Source organism: Neopelma chrysocephalum, unplaced genomic scaffold (assembly GCF_003984885.1).
Source record: "Neopelma chrysocephalum unplaced genomic scaffold, ASM398488v2 Primary Assembly neopelma1_96684, whole genome shotgun sequence".
NCBI classification, from domain to species: domain Eukaryota; kingdom Metazoa; phylum Chordata; class Aves; order Passeriformes; family Pipridae; genus Neopelma; species Neopelma chrysocephalum.
Genome location: NW_020925329.1, coordinates 983,983 through 1,003,485, shown reverse-complemented (window position 1 = coordinate 1,003,485; position 19,503 = coordinate 983,983). Strand labels below are relative to the sequence as shown.

Here is a 19,503-nt window from a genome sequence, read left to right as displayed (position 1 = left end):
GGGATGAAATGGAGGGTGGAGCAGAGTGGAGACACCATGGCCAGGCTCTGTTGATATCCTTATGTGAGATATCAGAGTGAAGGAAAATATGAGAATTGCTGGCTTCAAAGAATGCATATTCATCATACGCATGTATTTAAATCTTGTGTAATTGCAGAAATTGGTTTTAAAAATTTTCCTTCTTTTCCTCTTAGAGAAATCCTCTGCACTACAAAGTACAATTGATTTACAAGGAGATACTGTTGGAAATCACTGCCATGATCTTAACCAGTACCACTGATACAATGTAAATTACAGTCAATGGTTTTGACTAGAAACACAAAACACAATCCCCCCCCCAAGTCAAAATTGCAGGAACCAGAATGAGGTTTATTAACTTCCAGAAAAACACAGGGTTTGCATAGAAGAAACTGCTCTATTATAAAAGATAATTATTGGTAAATTAGCTTAACTCTTTCACCTGTATACATTTCTCATGTTCCACAGGAGCTTTAATAAATTATCCCCAGAAATTGGCTGCATCCAAGCTTGACTTGATGTTGTGCATATTTTCCCTGCGTTGTTTGGTATAAACATTTTCTTCTCCCTTTTGCAGTCGTTGCTTCAGAGCAGCCTTTTGCTGTTTGGTCAGCTGACGTTTTATCTTCTGTTTCACCAGTTCCTACAAACAATTTGGCATCAAAACTGTCTTTAGACCATTTAGCACCACAACACAACACAACAACAGCACTTTTTCAGCACCAACATGAACAAGACTGCAGAAAGGATGAGCAGAGTTGCTTCCTTGTAAGAAAATCATAAAACAAATCAGCTGACTGAAAAGGCAGATTCTTTGCTATGGACAAAGTCTGCATGGAGCACTGCATGTGTGTTAAATGCCATACCCCAAGGATTCCCAGCATCTAAAGGGGTTATGTATCCTATTGTCTTCTCATAGTCTTAGGTGTAATAAATAGCATTTTAAATCCTGCCTTGTGGAGTTTTAAGTGTCTTTTCTTAGAGAGATGATAAAGGACCAATACCTCTTGATGCAGAACACATTCCTTCCACAAAAATGTAAAAGCTGATAATCTTCTAGAACACTTCATGTCCAGCAGTAATTATTTGGTTTGTGCCTATTTTTTTTTTAGCACCCTGGTTTTTCTGAAGTTTAGATTACAAAGATCTGAGCGCTTCTAATGGAAAACAACGATTCCTTGCCACAAGTGTGGCTAAGGCAGACGGGCAGTCAGGAGTGATTTACAATTCCTGCTCCAGTTTTCCTGTTGTGAGGCTCTCTCCTGTTCATATTCACAAGGTCAGGACTGTCTCCTGCCTCCACAGTATAAGCACTGAAAAACAGTGACTGCCATTTACACAGAACTGCAGTAGTTTTATGAAATTTCATGTTACTTGCACCTGTGCTTCATTCTGCTATGGATGACATGGTAACAGTCTTTGTAAAGACGATAAATGCCAGAAGACAGTTTTACAAATAGGTGCTAGCAGCTATGTGCAATTTAACATGGTCTGAGAGCAATAAGAGCATAACAACAACAGTATTTACCGGAGGAATGGTGGAGCAGCTCCCAACACTTCTCACTGATGAGATACTTTTAGTCCTTGTTCTGTGCCCAGCAACAGGAATGACACGCTCCTCACTAATAAAACACATACATCAATGTATTATTCCACTAGCAAGACAAATATCCTTTGCCTTTATAAGCACCGTGTTTGAGTCTTAACATTCTGGGATATAACCTGAAAACTCACAAGAGAACATGCCAAGTGCTACAAAACATTTCTATTTTAAATATTAACACTAGTTTTTCAAAACAGGCATTTCAGAAAAGGAAGAAATTTGTTGCACAACAGTCACATGTGTATCATGCACACAAAGAGAAGCCTCAGGGCACTAAAAAGAAACATTTTAGATCCTGCACAATGTTTTCATGAGTCATTTACTGAAAAGCAAAAAACCAGATGACGACTGTGAGCTTGATCTATGCATCCAGGTACATGGTGGGCTGGCAAACTCAGGAGTTAAATTTCACATACAAGGGGCTAGTTGGAAGGTAAGCAGGAATTTCTAAGTATGTTGGGAGAGGAATTAAAAGCTAGAACAACACACAGTGCAATGTATTTTAATATTACAGTCCAAGGCATTTGTTTTAGCTAACTTCAGCTGAGTAAGCAGCAGAACACTTTGACACAGAGTATTTGAATTATAAACTTAATTGTAAAAGTTATTAAGAAGTAGTATTTTAACATAAAGAACTACTCCACTACCAATATTAATTGAAATAAAAAAGGGAAAAAAAACCCCCACAGAAAATAGGTTGGTCTATAAAGTGCAACACCTGTTTTCTCATTAGACACTATTACACAGCTAGACAATCCTAAGACCAACAAGAAAGATATTCACAGCAATGTTTTCAAAATAAACTGCATTTTTAGTCTTCAGTTTAAACAAGGGTAGCTGAAGAGCAGTCCTTCTTGAGCTGCTTGAAAGATTCACTTTTACTGGGAGGAGGGGAGGAACCACATCCACTCCTAGATAGCAATTATGAATCTTTACCTGTAATGCCTGAATTCCTCATTTAAAGTTGACGAGTCAACCAGCTCTGGGCACTCATCTTCGTTCTCCTTGTCCTTACAGGACCCTCTTTGACCCCTCTGATTTTCCACTTCAGCAGCATTTTTGTTTATGCTTTTGCCTTTAAAAGAAGTAAGCGCTGAACTCTCTGCATCTCCATTGCACTTCCAAAGCATAGCTTGCCCTCCAGCTTTCTCCAAAGCTGAACTCAACTCTGCCATACTCAGCCTTTGTGTATTTTCTCTACTTTCAGCTGTATCAGCCTCTTCCTCACTGCTACACACGGCATTGTCAGAGGTCCTGCTTTCAGAGAAATCACCCACTTCGTACATGATGTCTTCATTATTTTCTCCATCTTTGCTGAAGAAGTTGAGTTTGTTCTCAGCATCTTCTACAAGCTCTAGTACCTCTGTTGTGTTGTCATCCTTGTCAGAACCTGGTGGATAAAGCAGGTCATCATCTTCCTGCATGTCTTTTGCATAGCCACTGGCAGCAATCTCTTTATCAAGAGAACACTCTCTCCTGTGAAAGAGGGATGTTAGCGTTTAATAGGCTAAATTATCAAGCTACCAATATGCTACAGTTTGGATTAAAAATGCTAATCAAGTTAGACTGTAATTACCTATCCTGTTAACAAAGGTTACTCTGCTGAAACACACATGATAGTGCTGCGCTTTAGGTAAAGTATAAACAGAATGTGACCTGAGAGAAGAAAACTTCTACAGAAGATGACTCCATCTCCACAACCTGCACTTATGTTTATTTACAGGAAATTGTTTTACTTTAGCAGGAAAACCATTTGGTTTTCAGTTCAAAGTATGCTGAAGCAAACAGTAATAAAGGGCCGCTGACACACAGAGATTGACTCAAGTCTGAGACCCCTTTGGGAAAGTGCTCAGAATGAAATGAAGCCATTTTCATTGCAACAGCTTCGGCCTTAAAATGAGTGAAATATTGCTTTACTTTTCCAAATGGAAAAAAGACATTAGGAAGAAAAGTTTGAATGTAATGCTTGAAGAGGCAGTCACCATAGTTATGAGCATTTTAAAAGCAGACTTAAAATTGAAACCCAGATTAATCCTCAATATACCAAAACTGTCAAACAGGCTGATTCTGCATCACTGTTAACATTTCCTGGACATTTATCATTTGGATCAAGCTTTCAGATTGATCTCTCTTCCTTAGTTGCAAGAAGACAGACAAAGGAGGCAGCACAGCATTTCAAAGCACACTTTAGCTTTTGAAGACCACTTACAGTAACTTTGGTTGAAGAAAACACAACAGGAATGACAAAAATATACTTTAAAATAGCATAGTTGGGCCTATTTTTTTAATTCTTGTACATGGATCTCTCACAGACACCCATTTGTTTTCCACAAAACCAACACTAATGTAATAAATAATAGAACTCAAGTTCATCTGGTTGTTTCTACCTGATGTCTTTGAATGTTGGGAAGAGCTCACTCTCGTAGGTGAAACGTTTCTTAAAGAACTCCTTAATACAGTTAACATCTCTGTCAAAATACCTGTAAAAAGCACAGAATTTTACAAACAAAAAAAAAATCAATGAATTCTACTGCAATGAGAAACTTTTACCTTACATTTCTTGCCTTTTATTGATTTTTTTTTAATTATTTCTATCAGTGACCCCAAGATAACAATCTAGGAAGAGAAACTGGATGCAGTTTAAATTTGTTTCCTAACTGAACAATATTATTATCTCTGAAAAACAATTAATTATGTATTTATTCTACAGAGATATTTCTACCTATTCTTTGTTTGGAATGTTGCTTGTGCTGCATGATAACAGTGACAGAAAAAGAAACACACTTTTGGAAACAAGTTATGGTTGACTGTTTGCTGTCAACAGCATTTACTCGGAAAATACCTTTAAATTTGAACCCACCACTCAGCATTTGTATGCGATGTTGACATCATCTGAGGGAAATCAATCAAAGTGGCATGATCATCATTATCCAAGATGAGATTAAATTCATTGAAGTCCCCATGAATCAGACCGTGATTGGCAAGTTTTACAATCAGATCCATTAATTCACTGTAGACAGCAGCAGGATCTTCCATGTGGTGCACCTGGCACCTGAAAAGTTAAATAAAATATCCTCAACTTTGGAAGACTTAACTTAAAAATACAGACAAGTTATATGAAATACATCTGACAGAATGCCAGGGTAATTCAAGTTATAAAGGCCCTCAGGTCTCAGGTCCAATACCCTCCTCAAAGCTGAGTCAACTCTGAGATCAGACCAAATTGCTCAGGTCTGTGTCTAGTTGGGATAGAAAAATTCCACGGAGGTAAAAAGGCTGTGCAACCTCCCCAGGCAACCTGTGCCACTACCTCTCTGTCCTCAACAGGGAAAAATATCTCCTTATACCCAGGCTAAATCTCATTTAAACTCACACTCGCTGACTGCCATCAAGCACCACTGTCATAATGCACTATTTAAATATTGGATCAGTAAACTTTTATGTCTCTCCTGTTTTAGGTAATCTTATGGTCTCAGTAGAAATTAAGGAATAAATTCCTTACTTGGACTAAGGAAAAAACTGTCTCTCTGAATAAAAATATAAGAGAAGCAAAACCCTATCAAATAGAATACTAGTGAGCATGGGCAGGAGGGCATTATTCAGCATGGTGAAGTCAGAATTCATTCACAAGACAAGGAAAAACCCTAACCCTATTACCTTTCTTAACTTGGCATTGTTAGGGTCTCTGTAACACAGCGAATTAAACCCTCACTACTTACAAAGGATAGCCATCAACAAGTTCCATAACAACTGCATGCCTGTTGTAGTCTATGGGCCTTGGAACAGGAAAATTTCTGTCATGCAAAGCCTGGAGAGAGGCAACACGATGAAAAATTAGAATTAAATAGTTAACGAAACATCACACATATTGACATCTAAGTTCATTTTTAAGTATTAATAATGAGCATTACACCACAATGAAGATTAACCAAAGGTCGGTCATAATATTTTGAAGCCCTCCTGTTTGCCTTTTCTAATGCACATTTATCCATTCACTCGATCCACTCAAGTTTTTAAGGGTTTGTTCTCTTTTTACACATTCTGTTGTTACCAGTGAATTTTTTTCTAAGACAGAGTCCCAAGTTAAAGTAATATAAATACACCTTTTGTTATTTAAGTGTTACACTATTACTGCTTTTCAGCACACAATTAATCCACCCCCCAACCCTCTGTTCAGAGAAACGTGACCCCCACAATTATATTCCCACAAGTTCTGACCACATAATGCTTTAACAGTTGAACCACTTAAACAAAAAAAGAGGTCCTAATGAGAGTATTAGTTCTTTCTCCCTCTGTGGAGGCCACTGGTAGAGCCCATCACAGGACTTTTTTGGAGAAAAAATAAAATAATATTTAATATATATACTACTCTTGAACACCACAAAAAAAGAAAGGAAAACTAGTTTTTTATAAATAGTTTTCCACTATCATATTTCAATCGCTGTACACTATCTGTGTTTTTTTCAGCAGGTCAAAAAATCCATAACTCTGAGAGAGGCAATATATTCTTGGAAATTAAATCTTTTCCCACAGTGAAGGACAAAGTGTGCCTTTTCAGATCAAAACACTAGTCTGGACTAAAAGATTTCCCTCAATAGCACAGCAACAGGTGAAAAAACAGTAGATTAAAAGATAAAAGAATTTTAAGAAATTTCAGCTGTTTGCAAGCTTATGCAATGAATTTTAAAGGAAAAACTGCAGAGCTGGTGAAACACAGATTATCTATCCATAAATAACAATGTCAAACTCAAATTCACTGACACTGTGCTTCTGTTCCACGTGATTTCCATGGCAAAGCTTATGGAAATTGTACAGAACATAAAGTAAACATTTCAAAGACTTACAATACTATAAGTCCATCAGGGGAAAGAAAAAAATAAAGCCTAAATCCTACCAGTCCTGAAAACATAGACTGATCAAAAGGCAGTCTGAAAGGCACCTTCCAGTCAGTTACACCACTGCTGACACTATGAGTGGCCACCTACCTTCATGTAGGCAAACTCCTTCATTGCCGCTATCCTAGATAAATACAGCCATGACATTTTGTGTCTGTGCTTGTGGTAGTCACGTTTATTCTTCAAACTGCGGAAGGAGGTTCTTCCAAGGCGGTGTAATTTCAGCGCAAACTGTTGCTCCTCTTCGTTTGCAACAATATAAATGTCTAGAAGACACACACACAAGGGCACGGATCTAAGGAACAAATGAAATCTAACAAGCCACAGTAATTTTGTTACTTCTCACCATTTCTGGCATGGCATGTTCTCCTACAGTAAAGGCAGCTGAATTTACAGCGTGTGTAGATCTGAACATGAAGAAGTTACTGTGATACTCCACATGTGATACTCATGATACTCCACTAGAAGAAATACTGATGTGATGTGGAACATGTTTCAGAGTTCACCTTTTCAGAGAAAAACCCTTCAGCTTAAGATTCCTACGTTCAGGTTTCACACTCCTGGACTATCTGCACAGCAAAGGGCCCTTCTTGAGGGAAATCCAGGGCAGATGCTGTTCTTAATCACACTCTGGAGGACCCACTCCTTTCTGCTGAGTGGACAACCAACCCAAGGGGGCAGACTCTTAATGTAAACACTGTTAACAAATAGCCTATGTTTCATTTCGAGCATTTGTCCCCCAATTAATCCCCTTCTCCAATTACAGAAGTTACATCCTGTGTCAAATTACATGAACATAGGAGGAACCAAGATAGTATTCCAACGGTTTTGAGTCTATTTTACTTTACTGCCTTATTTTTAAGTGGGATGAAAAAGCTGAAATTTTTTTTTGCTAAAATGGTTTGAAACTCTTCACAAAGCACGAGACAAGTAGCATCTGCCTGCAAAGCACCTTTTTAAGTGATGAACTAAGAACCAAACAAAATGGGCAAAGGACAAAAGCATTCCTGTAAAGAAATATTCAAATGTAGCCAAAAGCCTCACGTACCATTTGAACGACTGACCTTGGTGTTTCACAGATTAACTGATGCAACTATCCAGAGAAAAACTCACCTAATTTCTAGCAAAATATTTGCAACATTAAAGCTGTGTCTGCTTTAAGAAAATTATTAAAAATGTTATTTTATTTACCTGATTCTTTGCCAACACCCATCTGGTTTCCTACAGAAGTGATGACTTGTCTGGAAGAGAGAGTTTTCAGAGCAAGGTAATCATATCCTGCATTAGTTAACCGGTAACCCTGGACAGCTGGGTAGAAATAAAACACAAGACATTTCATTCCTTATTATGTATACATCACTTTTAAAATAAGCCTCATTTTAGTCTTGCTTCAGCTTACACCCCAAGTAATATTTCACCCCTTAGCTCCTTATCAGTCCAATTTGACTGAAAGGTAAAGATGTTTCAATTTCCACAACTTATGAAAATTGACAGCTGTGCAAGAGACAGAAGTGCTGCCCGTCTCTAGAAGAGGCAATGGCAGTATCTTAAACAGCCTGGGAAAAGCCAGCATTTGGGAAGATACACATATAGGTGACACAGCAGGGACCTGGGATTGTTGCGATGAACTACAGAAACCCTTAATCTCTGAAGAACTGGGACAAAAGGAACAGGTATTTCCTGCAGACCCGCCCAGTATGTTTGCAGGGCCAGATGCAACTAAAAGGCTGAAGGGAATGGGGAAAGGCCTGCACAACTTGCCATGTGGCAAGGAATAAAAACTGCTTCAGTAGCTGTTCCTGGGGGGCGAAATGTCTAAGGACTCTGCAGTCTGTTCCAGAACTGTAAGGATGAAATTCACTTGGGTTGATTCCTACATGCACTTGAACATTGTTTTAACTGGTTCTTTTTATTTTATTCTGAGCAAAAAAGTGAACTGTCCATCTCTTTTCTGCCTGTCATCTCTGTAGGTACACACAGCTCAGCAGACACAGCACTTGGCGCTGCACAAACCCACATTCCCCGGGCAAGTCCAAGAGAAGGCATCACAACTGCTCACACATCCCAACCAGTTGTGCACGTACAACTGTGAGGCACTTGGAACAGACTGAGAGAGGGAGTCCCAACACAAAACTCAAACTCACTTTTGGTTTGTTCATAAGCCAGAAGTTTGTGCTTCACCAGCTCCCTCAGAATTTTATTGCAGCCACCGTGTTTGAGATTGGCAATGGAAGCGACCAAGCTTGCAGGAACTATTTCATGGTTTTTCATGCCCATTTCCACCTAAAAACAGATAAACAAAAATAATTTGTCAGCCAATCCAGCCTGAGGAATTCTTCAGTTACAGCCAGAAGATGAGAGTGGCTGATTAGATTTTAGTCCCAGCCACCATGAGCAGAGACCTGGTGATGCTGATGATGTAACCTTGCTGGGGGTGTGTGACCCCCTGAGCATCCCCTAGGAACCCCTGGGACCACCTCAGCATCCCCAGCAAGCACCCAGGACCCCTTGGCCATCCTCCATGATCACCTGGGCATCCCCAGTGACCACCTGAGCATTCCCTGGGCATTCACAGGGACACCTTGAACATCCCCAGTGATCCCCTAAGCATCCCCACGGACCACCCAGGACCCACTGGGCATCCCCAGTGACCCCCTGAGCATCCCCTAAGCATCCCGAGCAACAACACAAGACCCACTGGGCATCCCCAGTGACCCCTTGAGCATCCCCAGGGATCCGCTGAGCATTCCCAAGGATCCCCTGAGCATCCCCAGCAACCACTTGAGATCCCCTGGGCATCCCCAGCTGCCCTCTGAGCATCCACAGTGACCACTAGGGACATCCTGGGTGTCATCCTGACTGACCACCTGAGCTACCCCAGTGTCCTCAGGGATGAGCCGGGACCTCTTAGGCATCCCCAGTGATCCCCTTGGCATCCTCTGGGACACCCTGAGCATCCCCTGGGACCACCCAGGAATCCCTGAGCATCCCCAGGGACCACTAGGGACCCTTTGGGCATCCCGAGTGACTACCTAAGCATTCCCTGGGCATCCCCAGCGATGCCTGGGCACCCCCAGCGACCGCTCGGGACCCCCTGGGCAGCCCCAGTGACCCCCTGAGCATCCCCAGGGACCACCCGGGACCCTTTGGGCACTCCCAGCGACCAACTCAGCACCCTCAGCGCCCCCCTGCCCTCACCGCTCCCTCCCATCCGGGCGGCCGAACCAGATTTCGGCCCGACCAGGTCCCTGCCCCTCAGGAACCCCCAGCGAGGAGCCTCGGGGAGGGGGAGAGGACACGGACACCACACACGGGTCCCGCCCGGCCCGGCCCGGCCCGGCCCCGCTCACCGCCGTCAGCACCCTGAAGTGCTCCCGGGACAGATACCGCAGCATCACCACGTTCAGCTTCCCCATGGCCGCGGTGAGGGGGGCGAGGGGGAGGAAAAACAGGAGGCAAAATAGAGAAAGAGGGAAAACAGGGAAGAAGAAGGGGAGGAGGAGGGGGAGGGAGTGGGACGCGTGCGCAGAGCGACTCCCCAGGTGGGTCCTGGCAGCTGCGTGAAAGCTCCTGTCTCAGATCAGCTCAAGATCTTTGTGCTCTTCCCTCCTCACCGAGCCGGGATGGACCACGAGCCAAAACGGATCCAGACGCCGCTCCCAAATCAGCATCTTCTGCCTTCCATCCCTCCCTGCTGCGGAGGGAGAGTTGTTTGTGCGGTTCGCACGCAGCTGCCAGGACCTGTCCCAGGAATGGCCGCTGCTCCCTCGTCACGTGACAGCCGGGAAAAACGTGGTAATCCAGGGAATCGGTGTCGTTTGGGGTGGGAAAGAGCTCTAAGGGTCTCCAGCCCAGCCTGTCACCCGACACCAGTCAGTCAGCCAGACCAGGGCACTGAGTGCCGCGTACAGTAAAGCGAAACATAAACACACGTTACATACATGTATATACAGTTATATATAAACATGCAAACATATATAAACATACAAAATATAAACATACAACTGTACAAACATACACACATATATAAACATGGAAGCATATATAAACATGTAACACAAAGGATAATTTCTCTCATAGAGAAGGGTTATAACATTCTCTCACAGAGAAATTATCTTCTTTTTATATTAGAAAAAAGAGCTTTAGGATCTCCAGATAATGCTATACCAATACTATAAAAATATTTTATCTGCTTATAACTGATGTAATAGCAATTATATTAAAATGTGTGTGTGCAAACCTTGCAGTCTTGCTTTTGGAAAAGAGCTGCTTCTGCTGTTCCAGCCATAGGAAAATGAGAATATGCTTAAAATGGACATGATAGCAGTACTGGTGGGAACTGGAATTTTGCTAAAAGCTACTAAGCCCAGATTCCTGCATTAAACATGCTTTTTTTTCTTCTTCTTTCATTTAGAGCTGTCCTTCACTTCCTTTTTAGTTGTCAAGTGTGTATTGTTAAGTTACCTAATCAGTCATAGGAGTCTGTGTGATGGAAAATGTTGTATCACAGTGATCCCTGCTCAGCTGGTGCTTAGAAAAAATCCAGGAGCCGTTAGTTGGGGTGAGATAAGGAAAGGATTTAATTGTGCCAAGGCAAGAGATGTTACACGACGCGCGCCCCGGGCGCGGCCCGGATGTTACATTTATAACAATATCTGGCCAATCCCAAGTGTGTCCATCCTCTGACTTTTGCTCTGGTCCACCCCCTGGCCCACCTCCCAGAATTGGGTCGGGGGGCTTTTTGGGACCCCCTCTTCATCATCCTTCATCATCTTCGGGGTACAGAGAGCAGAGTCACCCAGTTCCTTGACTCTGTCCTGCGGTTTAGGCCAAGATACAAGCGTTCGCCAAACAAGACAGGCTTGCCTTGACTAAGAGACTAAACATTTTCTACTGGATACGGGAATAGGGCTGATATGGGGGGTATGGAATGGGGTAAGAGGGTTAAGGAATGTATAAACTAAGGGGTGCTAGGGGAGGAGGGAGAAAGGAATGTTTCTAAAATCTACTTCTATTACCTATAAAACTTATAAGGTAGAAAAATAAGAAAACCATTATGGGCTTAAGGCATCAACAGGACCTGGTCAGAAATGATCATGTGGGACCAGTAGAATAGTATTAAAAATTCAGCCTTAAAATGAATGCTGTCAGCTGTATAAAAATGATCCAGTCTTCATGATGTATTTAACATGAATATTCAAAATCTCTTCCCACCAAACTGCTCTTCTTCTCTATTATATATCAAAATCCATCTGTGGGCTCACAACGTTACTTGCCAAAAATCTTCCCTTTTTTTGTTTTTGGTATGAAGAGGTTTACCTACAAACATTAGTAGTAGATCATCCTGTTTATACATTATGCACAAAAATGCACTGAATTTGACAAGTATTAAAATGTGACACAATTTATATAATTTTAAATTTTAGTATCATTCATGAGTGTTTAAAGGAATACAAATAAAATATTTCAGTACAGAAACAAATGTGGTCTTCATAAACTGACTGCATTTAAAAATGTTTTTTACTAGGGGTATTTTACAATGCATTTGAAGAAATTACGTGTTAAAGGATGCCAGTTAGTTGGTTTTTTAGGGTTTTTTTCGGTTTGTGGTTTGTTGGTTGGGGTTTTTTGTGACAGTTTGGAAAAGCAGTCAGATTTTCAGTTGATTTACAGGTGATTTACAGCTGGAACAACGTTTCATGTCAGTTTGGTGTGAAATAATCAGTAAGGAAGTTATGATCAAAATAGTCAAACTAATCAGACAAATGGCTCAACATGTACATATTTCTGTATGATCACATTTTATTTTTGAACCTTTTTCTGCCTGTAGGTCTGAAAAACACCTAGTATCTAGTGTGCCACTCATATTTTGCACTTAGAGAAATCCTTCACTAAGGTGAGCACTGAAGATGCCAGAAATAAGTCAGTGGTAGTTGCCAATGAGAGATACCTAGGAGAGGGCATCAGACAAAGGCATGCATGTGATACTTTTGCAGCACACCCAGCAGTTTGCAGCTCAGACACTTCCTGAACATTCGGTTGTGTTTGATAGCTCTCCACAGTACTTGTCTTTCTGGGGCTTGGATTGTTTTTGAACATTTGAAAAGTTCAGTGTGGCACAAAACTGGGCAGCAAGAAGTTTCATGGCTTAATTACAGGAGAAGCATGCCCTGCATGCTTTAAATCTGCTACTTGCATTATATGCCACTCTTCTTTTCACTATTGCCCTAAAATACACAGATGCAATTCAAGCTGCTTTTATTCAGGCTCTCCATATCTCTCGCCTTGATGTGGGATGCTGTATTTGCCACGCAGTAGAGGGTTCATCCATCCACTTGTCAAGCCCCATTTTTAGTCCATTTAGTGTTTTTCTCAGATCTCTTCTTTCACTGCAAGTGCAGCTACTCTTAGATCAAATTTAATCAGAAGAGGGCAGCATTTCACTTATTTTGACAAATTGTTTTGCACCATTTCACACTCAAAAATGACGGTACAGCTTGTGGGGCCCTGAGAAAATGCTCTGATGAGGGTTTGCCTTTCAGCTCTGCTCACCATTCAGCCTCCAGAGCGTGGTACAGCAGTTCTACAGGTAATGAACACATTTTCCCTTAACCTAATTAAAAATAATAATGTCAACCACATTGCCTCAAATTCAAAAAATAATATCCTGGAAGACTTTTACTAGGTTCTGGGGGAATTTTACAAAACCACTTTCTGTATGCAGTTAAAATTGCCTGAAGTGGCGTAATTCTATGCAATTGCATAGAAATACACATTATTTATAAACCTTCCATTTTTAGGGTTGTAAAATGTCTCAGCTGATGGCTGATGATCTACTTGATCATCTACTTGCAAGAAGTTACTTGCAAGAAGAGGAGCTTTAGTTCAGCAAAGGAAGGTGTAGGGAAATGCAAAATATTGTCATATCCTGGAGCTGTCTCTTCCACTATGTGTGGAAAATGGCATTCGAGACGGGACCCTGCAATAATGCATATCTGTTGTGTGCACACATCTCTGAAAATATTTATACAGCCCTGTGTCCATTCGGAGCTACACGGGTTCAAAAGATCAATCAGTCACATACCCATGTCTGCTTGCAGGGAAAAAGATTCAGTTTCTGAAAGCATCACTTGGATGTTGGATGAAGTAGTGGAATTTTGTTCATGGCTTTTTTTGTCATTGTCAGTGCTATTTTTATATCAAACTACACACCTAGAATTTGTCACTACATGAAATATGTTTGCTTGGATGGAGACTTTTGCTAACCTTTGAAGTTTTCAGCTCTAAACTGGAAACATGCCTACTCACAGTGTATCTGTATTCATAGGATCAAAGCTTGCTTGAACATTGAGGTAGAAAGGTAAGATGATTGCAGAAAGCAGTTGATCACGCAGCTAATCTGTAGAAGGGAAGGGTATCCTGGTAGAAAAAGGAAATTTCTTAAAGTGGTGATGGAATATTCACCTTGGCTTCTCACCAACCACATCTGTTATATTTAGCAGTAAATTAGATTAATTTTTCTCAAGTGGAACCTGTCTGGCCCACAACAGTAGCTGATAATCAACTTCCCTGCCATTATCTCATCCCAAGAGCTTTCTCATCCTGTGTCCTGCTCCATCCTGGGTGAGAGCTCGGCCCTTCACCATGGTTAATGTTGCACAATCCTAAGTTTGCTGCCAGCCCACATGTTTGGTAGAGACTGTTCCATGAGACCTTCTGCATCAGCACAGATCAAGAAGACTTAGAATTGGTGGCCCAGATGAGTGCTTTCACTCCTCTCTTCCCTGTGTTTTGGAATATGCCAATATTTGAATATCTCAAATAGGGTAGAAGGTAGATTCAATGTTTGAATTCCTCAAAGCAGGAGATAGATTGGGGTATTATGCTGATATTCACTGTTTCCCTAGTTAACCTCAGCATGTAGTGACACAACTCAGATTGAGAAGAGAGTGTATCACATTAAGGTCAGAATTTAGCCCTAAATCCCCATGGGGAAGAGATGAAATAACAGACTGGAAACCCTGCAGCTGAGATCTGCAGAGAGAGGCCAATAGCAGTAGTGTGTATGACAAAACAGTTGTCATTACAAGCTCATTAGCCAGATGGATTTTATATCAACATATAAAAATGAAAGCTTTTCCAATAAGAGATGGTACATACTTCATAAATACTTCACAAATTTATGTCAACTTTTGATGTCCCTAACCTCAAATCTTGTCTTTCACAGTATTAAAATCCCCATTTATCACCTTGGCAACAGAGAAGTGAAATTATTCTGATTCAGTTGATTGATTTAATCATTGCCTGTAAAATCACTTCAGGAAGATGCTTGCACTAAGTCCTTCAAAGTTGTGCACAGTTAAAAGACCAAAAGCTTCCAACCACTTGGATGAGAAGCAACATGTGTAATTCTTCTCTCTTATTTATAGGCAATGTGTACAGGACAGGGTTTTATGTCCAGAGATGTCACACAGCCAAAACCATGGAGGAATGAAATCACGTTTTAATATTGCAAGTGTTTGTGTCAGAGCACTTACAAAGAATAGGTCTGGTTCACTTGAGCTGTCCCCAAGTGAAGAAAGTCTCTCTCTCCTAGGAGCAGAGGAGACATAAGGCAGTTTTGAGAACATGCAGTGTCACAATGACTTTAAGGAAAATCAAGTTGTAACAGGAGGGGGGAACCTTCAGGCCTTGGCTTCAGTCCATTACCTGGAAAGGTGCAAGCTCTCCCACCCTGCCCCCCGCCTCGTGGCCTGTGACCCCCAAGGAGCACACACACAAACCACCAGGGAGGGACGGACGAAAGAGGAAGTTTAATGTGGGGTAGGGGTTTATAAAGCTCTTGGGAGGGTCAAAGGGGACCAGTTAAAGGTGAGGGGTCTTACAAAAAACCAATCAGGTAGGGAGTTAACAACCAAATAAGGAAGGGGTTAACAAAAGACCAATGAGAACACCTTAGGACATCTTCCCAGGACACTCCTGCCTGTGAGATAAGGGGTCTTTACAGAGGGTGTCGGGAAGAAGGAGCAGTGACTTTGCAAAAAGTCATCTTAACACATGTTTAAACAACATTAAAAACTTCTGATTCACCAGTCCATCTTTGGCAGGACTTTTTCCATAAATCCATTGCTACAGAAATACTTTATGCCATCCAGAAGCTTGCAGAAAACTGAAATTCCCACTTTTCCTCCCTCTAGAGCATTTTAAATCCTGTGTTAGCAGTAAATAGCATTGCTTTCGTTTAGATGAAGAAACTCAGCTTTTGAAAACAAAGGCCAAAAAAAGAAAACTCCAAGTGCAATAGCAGGAAAAAAAAAGAAATTCTGAAATTGATCCTTTTTAACATTAAAATTAACCAACACCTGATGAAGTAAAGCCTGTATGAAGCATTACCTGGTTTGAGGGTTCTTTTGAACCTCACAGGGAGAGAGCCTTTGCTCTGCTGGTGGCAGGTTGGTGGTTTGTGATGTCCTGATTATGTGTTCTGAGTGATTTATTTCATGAGTACTCAAGTGGCTGTTTCAGGGCTCTGCTAATTGGGTCAAAAAGGAGCTGCTGTTTGAAAACTACAGCTAAGGTCTCACGAGATCTGGAGACATGGTGTCATTAGTGAACTGGTGAGACATTGATCTGTGTTTTCCTCACCAGTCAGCCTAGGTTAGTGAACTATTATTGACTGAAGATATAAAGGAAGTACATACCTACTCTTGTTTACTGAGTCCAGCAGTTGCAGTCGAAAAGTTCATTGTCCTTGAACAACAACCTAAATATTTTCTGTATGTGCTGTATCATTCCATATTTCACCTGCTCTCACATCAGCATCCTATAGATTCAGGTGGGCCTTACTCTAGTATTTTTTTTACTTTATCTTTAAGATTATCCCCATGGTCAGACAATAATGCATTACTTAGAAAAGCATTTTATGTTTGAGAGGTTCCATTGGAAATTAGAAAATAAAAGCAGGTTGCTTTGAAGGATAACCCTGTGATGCCAACCCATATAAACACAAATCCAGATGTTTTGGCAAGCTAGAGTGAAAAAAAAGCTTTTTCGTCTTCACTTACACTTTATAGCAAATATTTTACCAGGAGGAAGTGAAGGATGTTGACATTTCACCACTTAGACCCCAGTCAAAGCAATGTTCTGAATGCCAAAATGTCAACATTTATGGCAAAGTTTCCTTCACATTAACATGCTCGTATAAAATCTGGCATGTTTCTCTCTTTTTCTTTTTTCCTTCCCCCCCCCACACCCCCAACTGTCTGTTGTAGATAGGAAAATTGGAAGGCAAGACAGTCATCATTTGTTGTAGCCAGCTATCTGTGTTCAGTTGCCTGTCCAACTATTTTGAAAAAAGAAAAAAACAAAACAAAGAAATAAAAACAATCCAAAAAGCAGAAGACAGCAACCTCAGGTGCACATATTATGTGCAAAGACCCATATTTATTATCTGTAATCTATAAGCCTTACGTTACTTGCAGACTATGCATCTACTTATTATAATTTCCATTCATTGTTATGGTTTGTAAATCTTAGAGAATCTATCATGGTTATAGAATATAAATGAAATTAATTTTATCTGTCTGTCTTTGTTTTTAGCTCCCTTGTAATGCCATGGTCAATACTCTAAGATGAATTCCATTTGGAAATAGGCTGAACTGCATCCTCCAAAGCTGTTAGAGAAACACTTGGATTTTGGCTCAGTTCTTCAAGCTCACACAAAACCACCATTCACATTTTCCAGGCACATTTAGTAGCAAATGAAGACCATTTTCTCTACCCAAATCTTTACTGTTTTGAAGAGCATGTGGTTGTCCTGCCTTGCTCTGATTCTACACGTGTGAAATGAAAAGATTCCAACAATGATTCTGGAGCAGATGTTGCCTCCTGGTTAGAAAGGGAAGAAAGAGGAGAAACTTCCAGCTTCAGGAGCCATGAAGACATGAGCCTTGGTGTCCTTGTCCAGCTCTTCATTACGAATTTATTATCTTTGTCTACATTTTCCCTTATAATCTGACTGCCTGAAGAATGAATTAATAATATCTGTGTTCCTGATAATTCACTATTCCATTTGCCAACAGAAATATAAAGAGTCCCAAAAAATTCACTATCGTGTAGGTATAAATTACTCCAAATTGTTCTGCAGGGCTCTGTCTTTTTCAAACTATGTAAAATCTCCAGGAAGAAAGGGAGATCCAGCCATGACACTCAGACCTACTTGTGGCATTCTAGAAATAGAAAATGCTGTGGGAAACATCTCTTTTTCTCCTTCAGAATTTCATTAACAGTTTTTTGCTTTGTGTGACTGTACCTTGGGAAAAAAATTACAATATAAACTACTCGCTAAAGTACAAGAATTTCTGTGTGAACTACAAAAAAAAAAACAACACTCAAAGAAAGAGTCAGAATAGTTAAAACTAAACCCTATCACTTTATACCAAAGTCAGCATTTTGATTTAAGACTTGGCCGGGAACATATCGTATGAATGCTAAGTGATAAAAGCAGGTGGTTGCTCTTTGTAAATAAAGAGTTCAGCGTTACATTTTCCTTTATATACAAACTGGATGCTTAAGGAGAATGTATCTGATCTGATCCACAACTCAGAGATGTAAAGTTGTAATGTCTGGTAGCATGTTCCACAATCACAAATTCAGATTACTTGGGCCACACTGTAAAGCATATTATACAGTGGTTAGATGTTTTCAAGTGAAAGATTAAATACAAGTAGAAGTGAAGTGAAGTAAATTAAAACTCGCCTGAATTGTGTATTGTAAAACCTCACCATGCTTCATACTCTGGAAAGAAAATATAAATTGTTAAATTTGCTGAGTGTTTCATCCCATGAAAGCCATTGTTGATTTAAGGTAAGACAGGTAACAGGTCAATTGAACAATTTTTCATAAAAATAAACAGCATACCATTCTGTGATTCTGAGTTCATTCCCTTCTTTGTCACAGAAGCTTTCCTTACTTTGAAGTTCTGACATCACTTGGTCATCCTCATAAGGTGCCCACCAGTATTGCTTTTAAATAAATCAAGCAGCCTGAGGAAATTTGATGTAAACCAGCTAATTGGATCTCAGCTCCTGCTTTCCAAATAGAACTGTTGTAGCACCACAGCAACAAAGCAGGTGGTGCTGCTTCCATTCCTTTTACTCATCCAAAGATAACCAACTCTGTGGTTACCTGTTTTTTCCTATCCTCTACAAACAAGAAAAAGAAAATATAAAAATAAAAAGATACTTCTGCAAGGTTTATCCCACTTGATACTTTCTTTTTCCTAGGAAGAACATTAGTAACAAATGGATGAAGATTTACACAGTCTTAAGTTAATCGTAGGCTGGGGTTTTGTACTTTTCACTGTTCTTTCTTTGTTGTTACCGCTGGAAAAAACCACTAGCTATTTACATTTTCCTCCAATACTTGTCAAGTATTACTTCATTCTAGAGCTCGTTTAAGGTCTCTGGGGCACAAAGCACAGGCCCAAGTTTTGAAATGTTCCTGTGGTGTAATTTACATTTAAGACCAAAGGGTTTAAACCTTGTTGCTTCCAAATGTAGTCCTCCATGATTCAAGTTCTGCTACTTTCTTATTTTCTATTTCCTCCATCCCTGATCTTTATTTTTTGAGCATTTTTGCTTCTTGATCTTTTCCCTCTTATTTTTTCCTGGAACCTTACTGCTGGAAGCATTTCCCAGCTTTCACTCTTCCATAAAAGACTGAGAAACAGTATGTGCAAACACCGTCTAAGGACAAGTTACGTTGTTCAGCTTGTGACTAAAACAAGAATACTGAGAATACAAAAGAAATTGGTTGAAATCCAATGCTGAGTTGTAGAAATCTGTTTGAGCGGGAAGCCAAAAGCACTTCATCGCCTGAGCCTGGAGATGCCCGAGAATCTTCTACACAGTAGAAAACTTCACTGGGGTCCTTGATAAGTTGGGCATCAATTAACGGAATTTGTGAAGTTTGACTCCTCGCTCGTGG

At 40.5% G+C, this 19,503-nt stretch overlaps 1 protein-coding gene across 1 annotated transcript; it reads right to left on the bottom strand.

The window, feature by feature from the left end:
- Positions 1 to 348: 348 nt before the first annotated feature.
- Positions 349 to 10,048, bottom strand: RIOK2 (RIO kinase 2). The gene is made up of 10 exons (XM_027709047.1): positions 9,867 to 10,048; positions 8,661 to 8,799; positions 7,708 to 7,824; positions 6,607 to 6,782; positions 5,341 to 5,429; positions 4,482 to 4,673; positions 4,009 to 4,101; positions 2,558 to 3,097; positions 1,547 to 1,640; positions 349 to 661 (listed from the first exon to the last, which is right to left on the bottom strand). The coding sequence occupies exons 1-10, from the start codon at positions 9,930 to 9,932 to the stop codon at positions 500 to 502; spliced, it is 1,668 nt and encodes a 555-aa protein (XP_027564848.1). The 5' UTR covers positions 9,933 to 10,048; the 3' UTR covers positions 349 to 499.
- Positions 10,049 to 19,503: the final 9,455 nt, after the last annotated feature.

Coding starts and splice junctions, on each gene's coding strand:
- RIOK2 (XM_027709047.1), bottom strand. CDS start 9,932: ATGGGGAAGCTGAACGTGGTGATGCTGCGGTATCTGTCCCGGGAGCAC. Junction 7,825..8,660: donor GGCTTATGAACAAACCAAAA/GTGAGTTTGAGT, acceptor ATTTCTACCCAG/CTGTCCAGGGTTACCGGTTA. Junction 4,102..4,481: donor TCGCATACAAATGCTGAGTG/GTGGGTTCAAAT, acceptor TGCTTTTTACAG/GTATTTTGACAGAGATGTTA.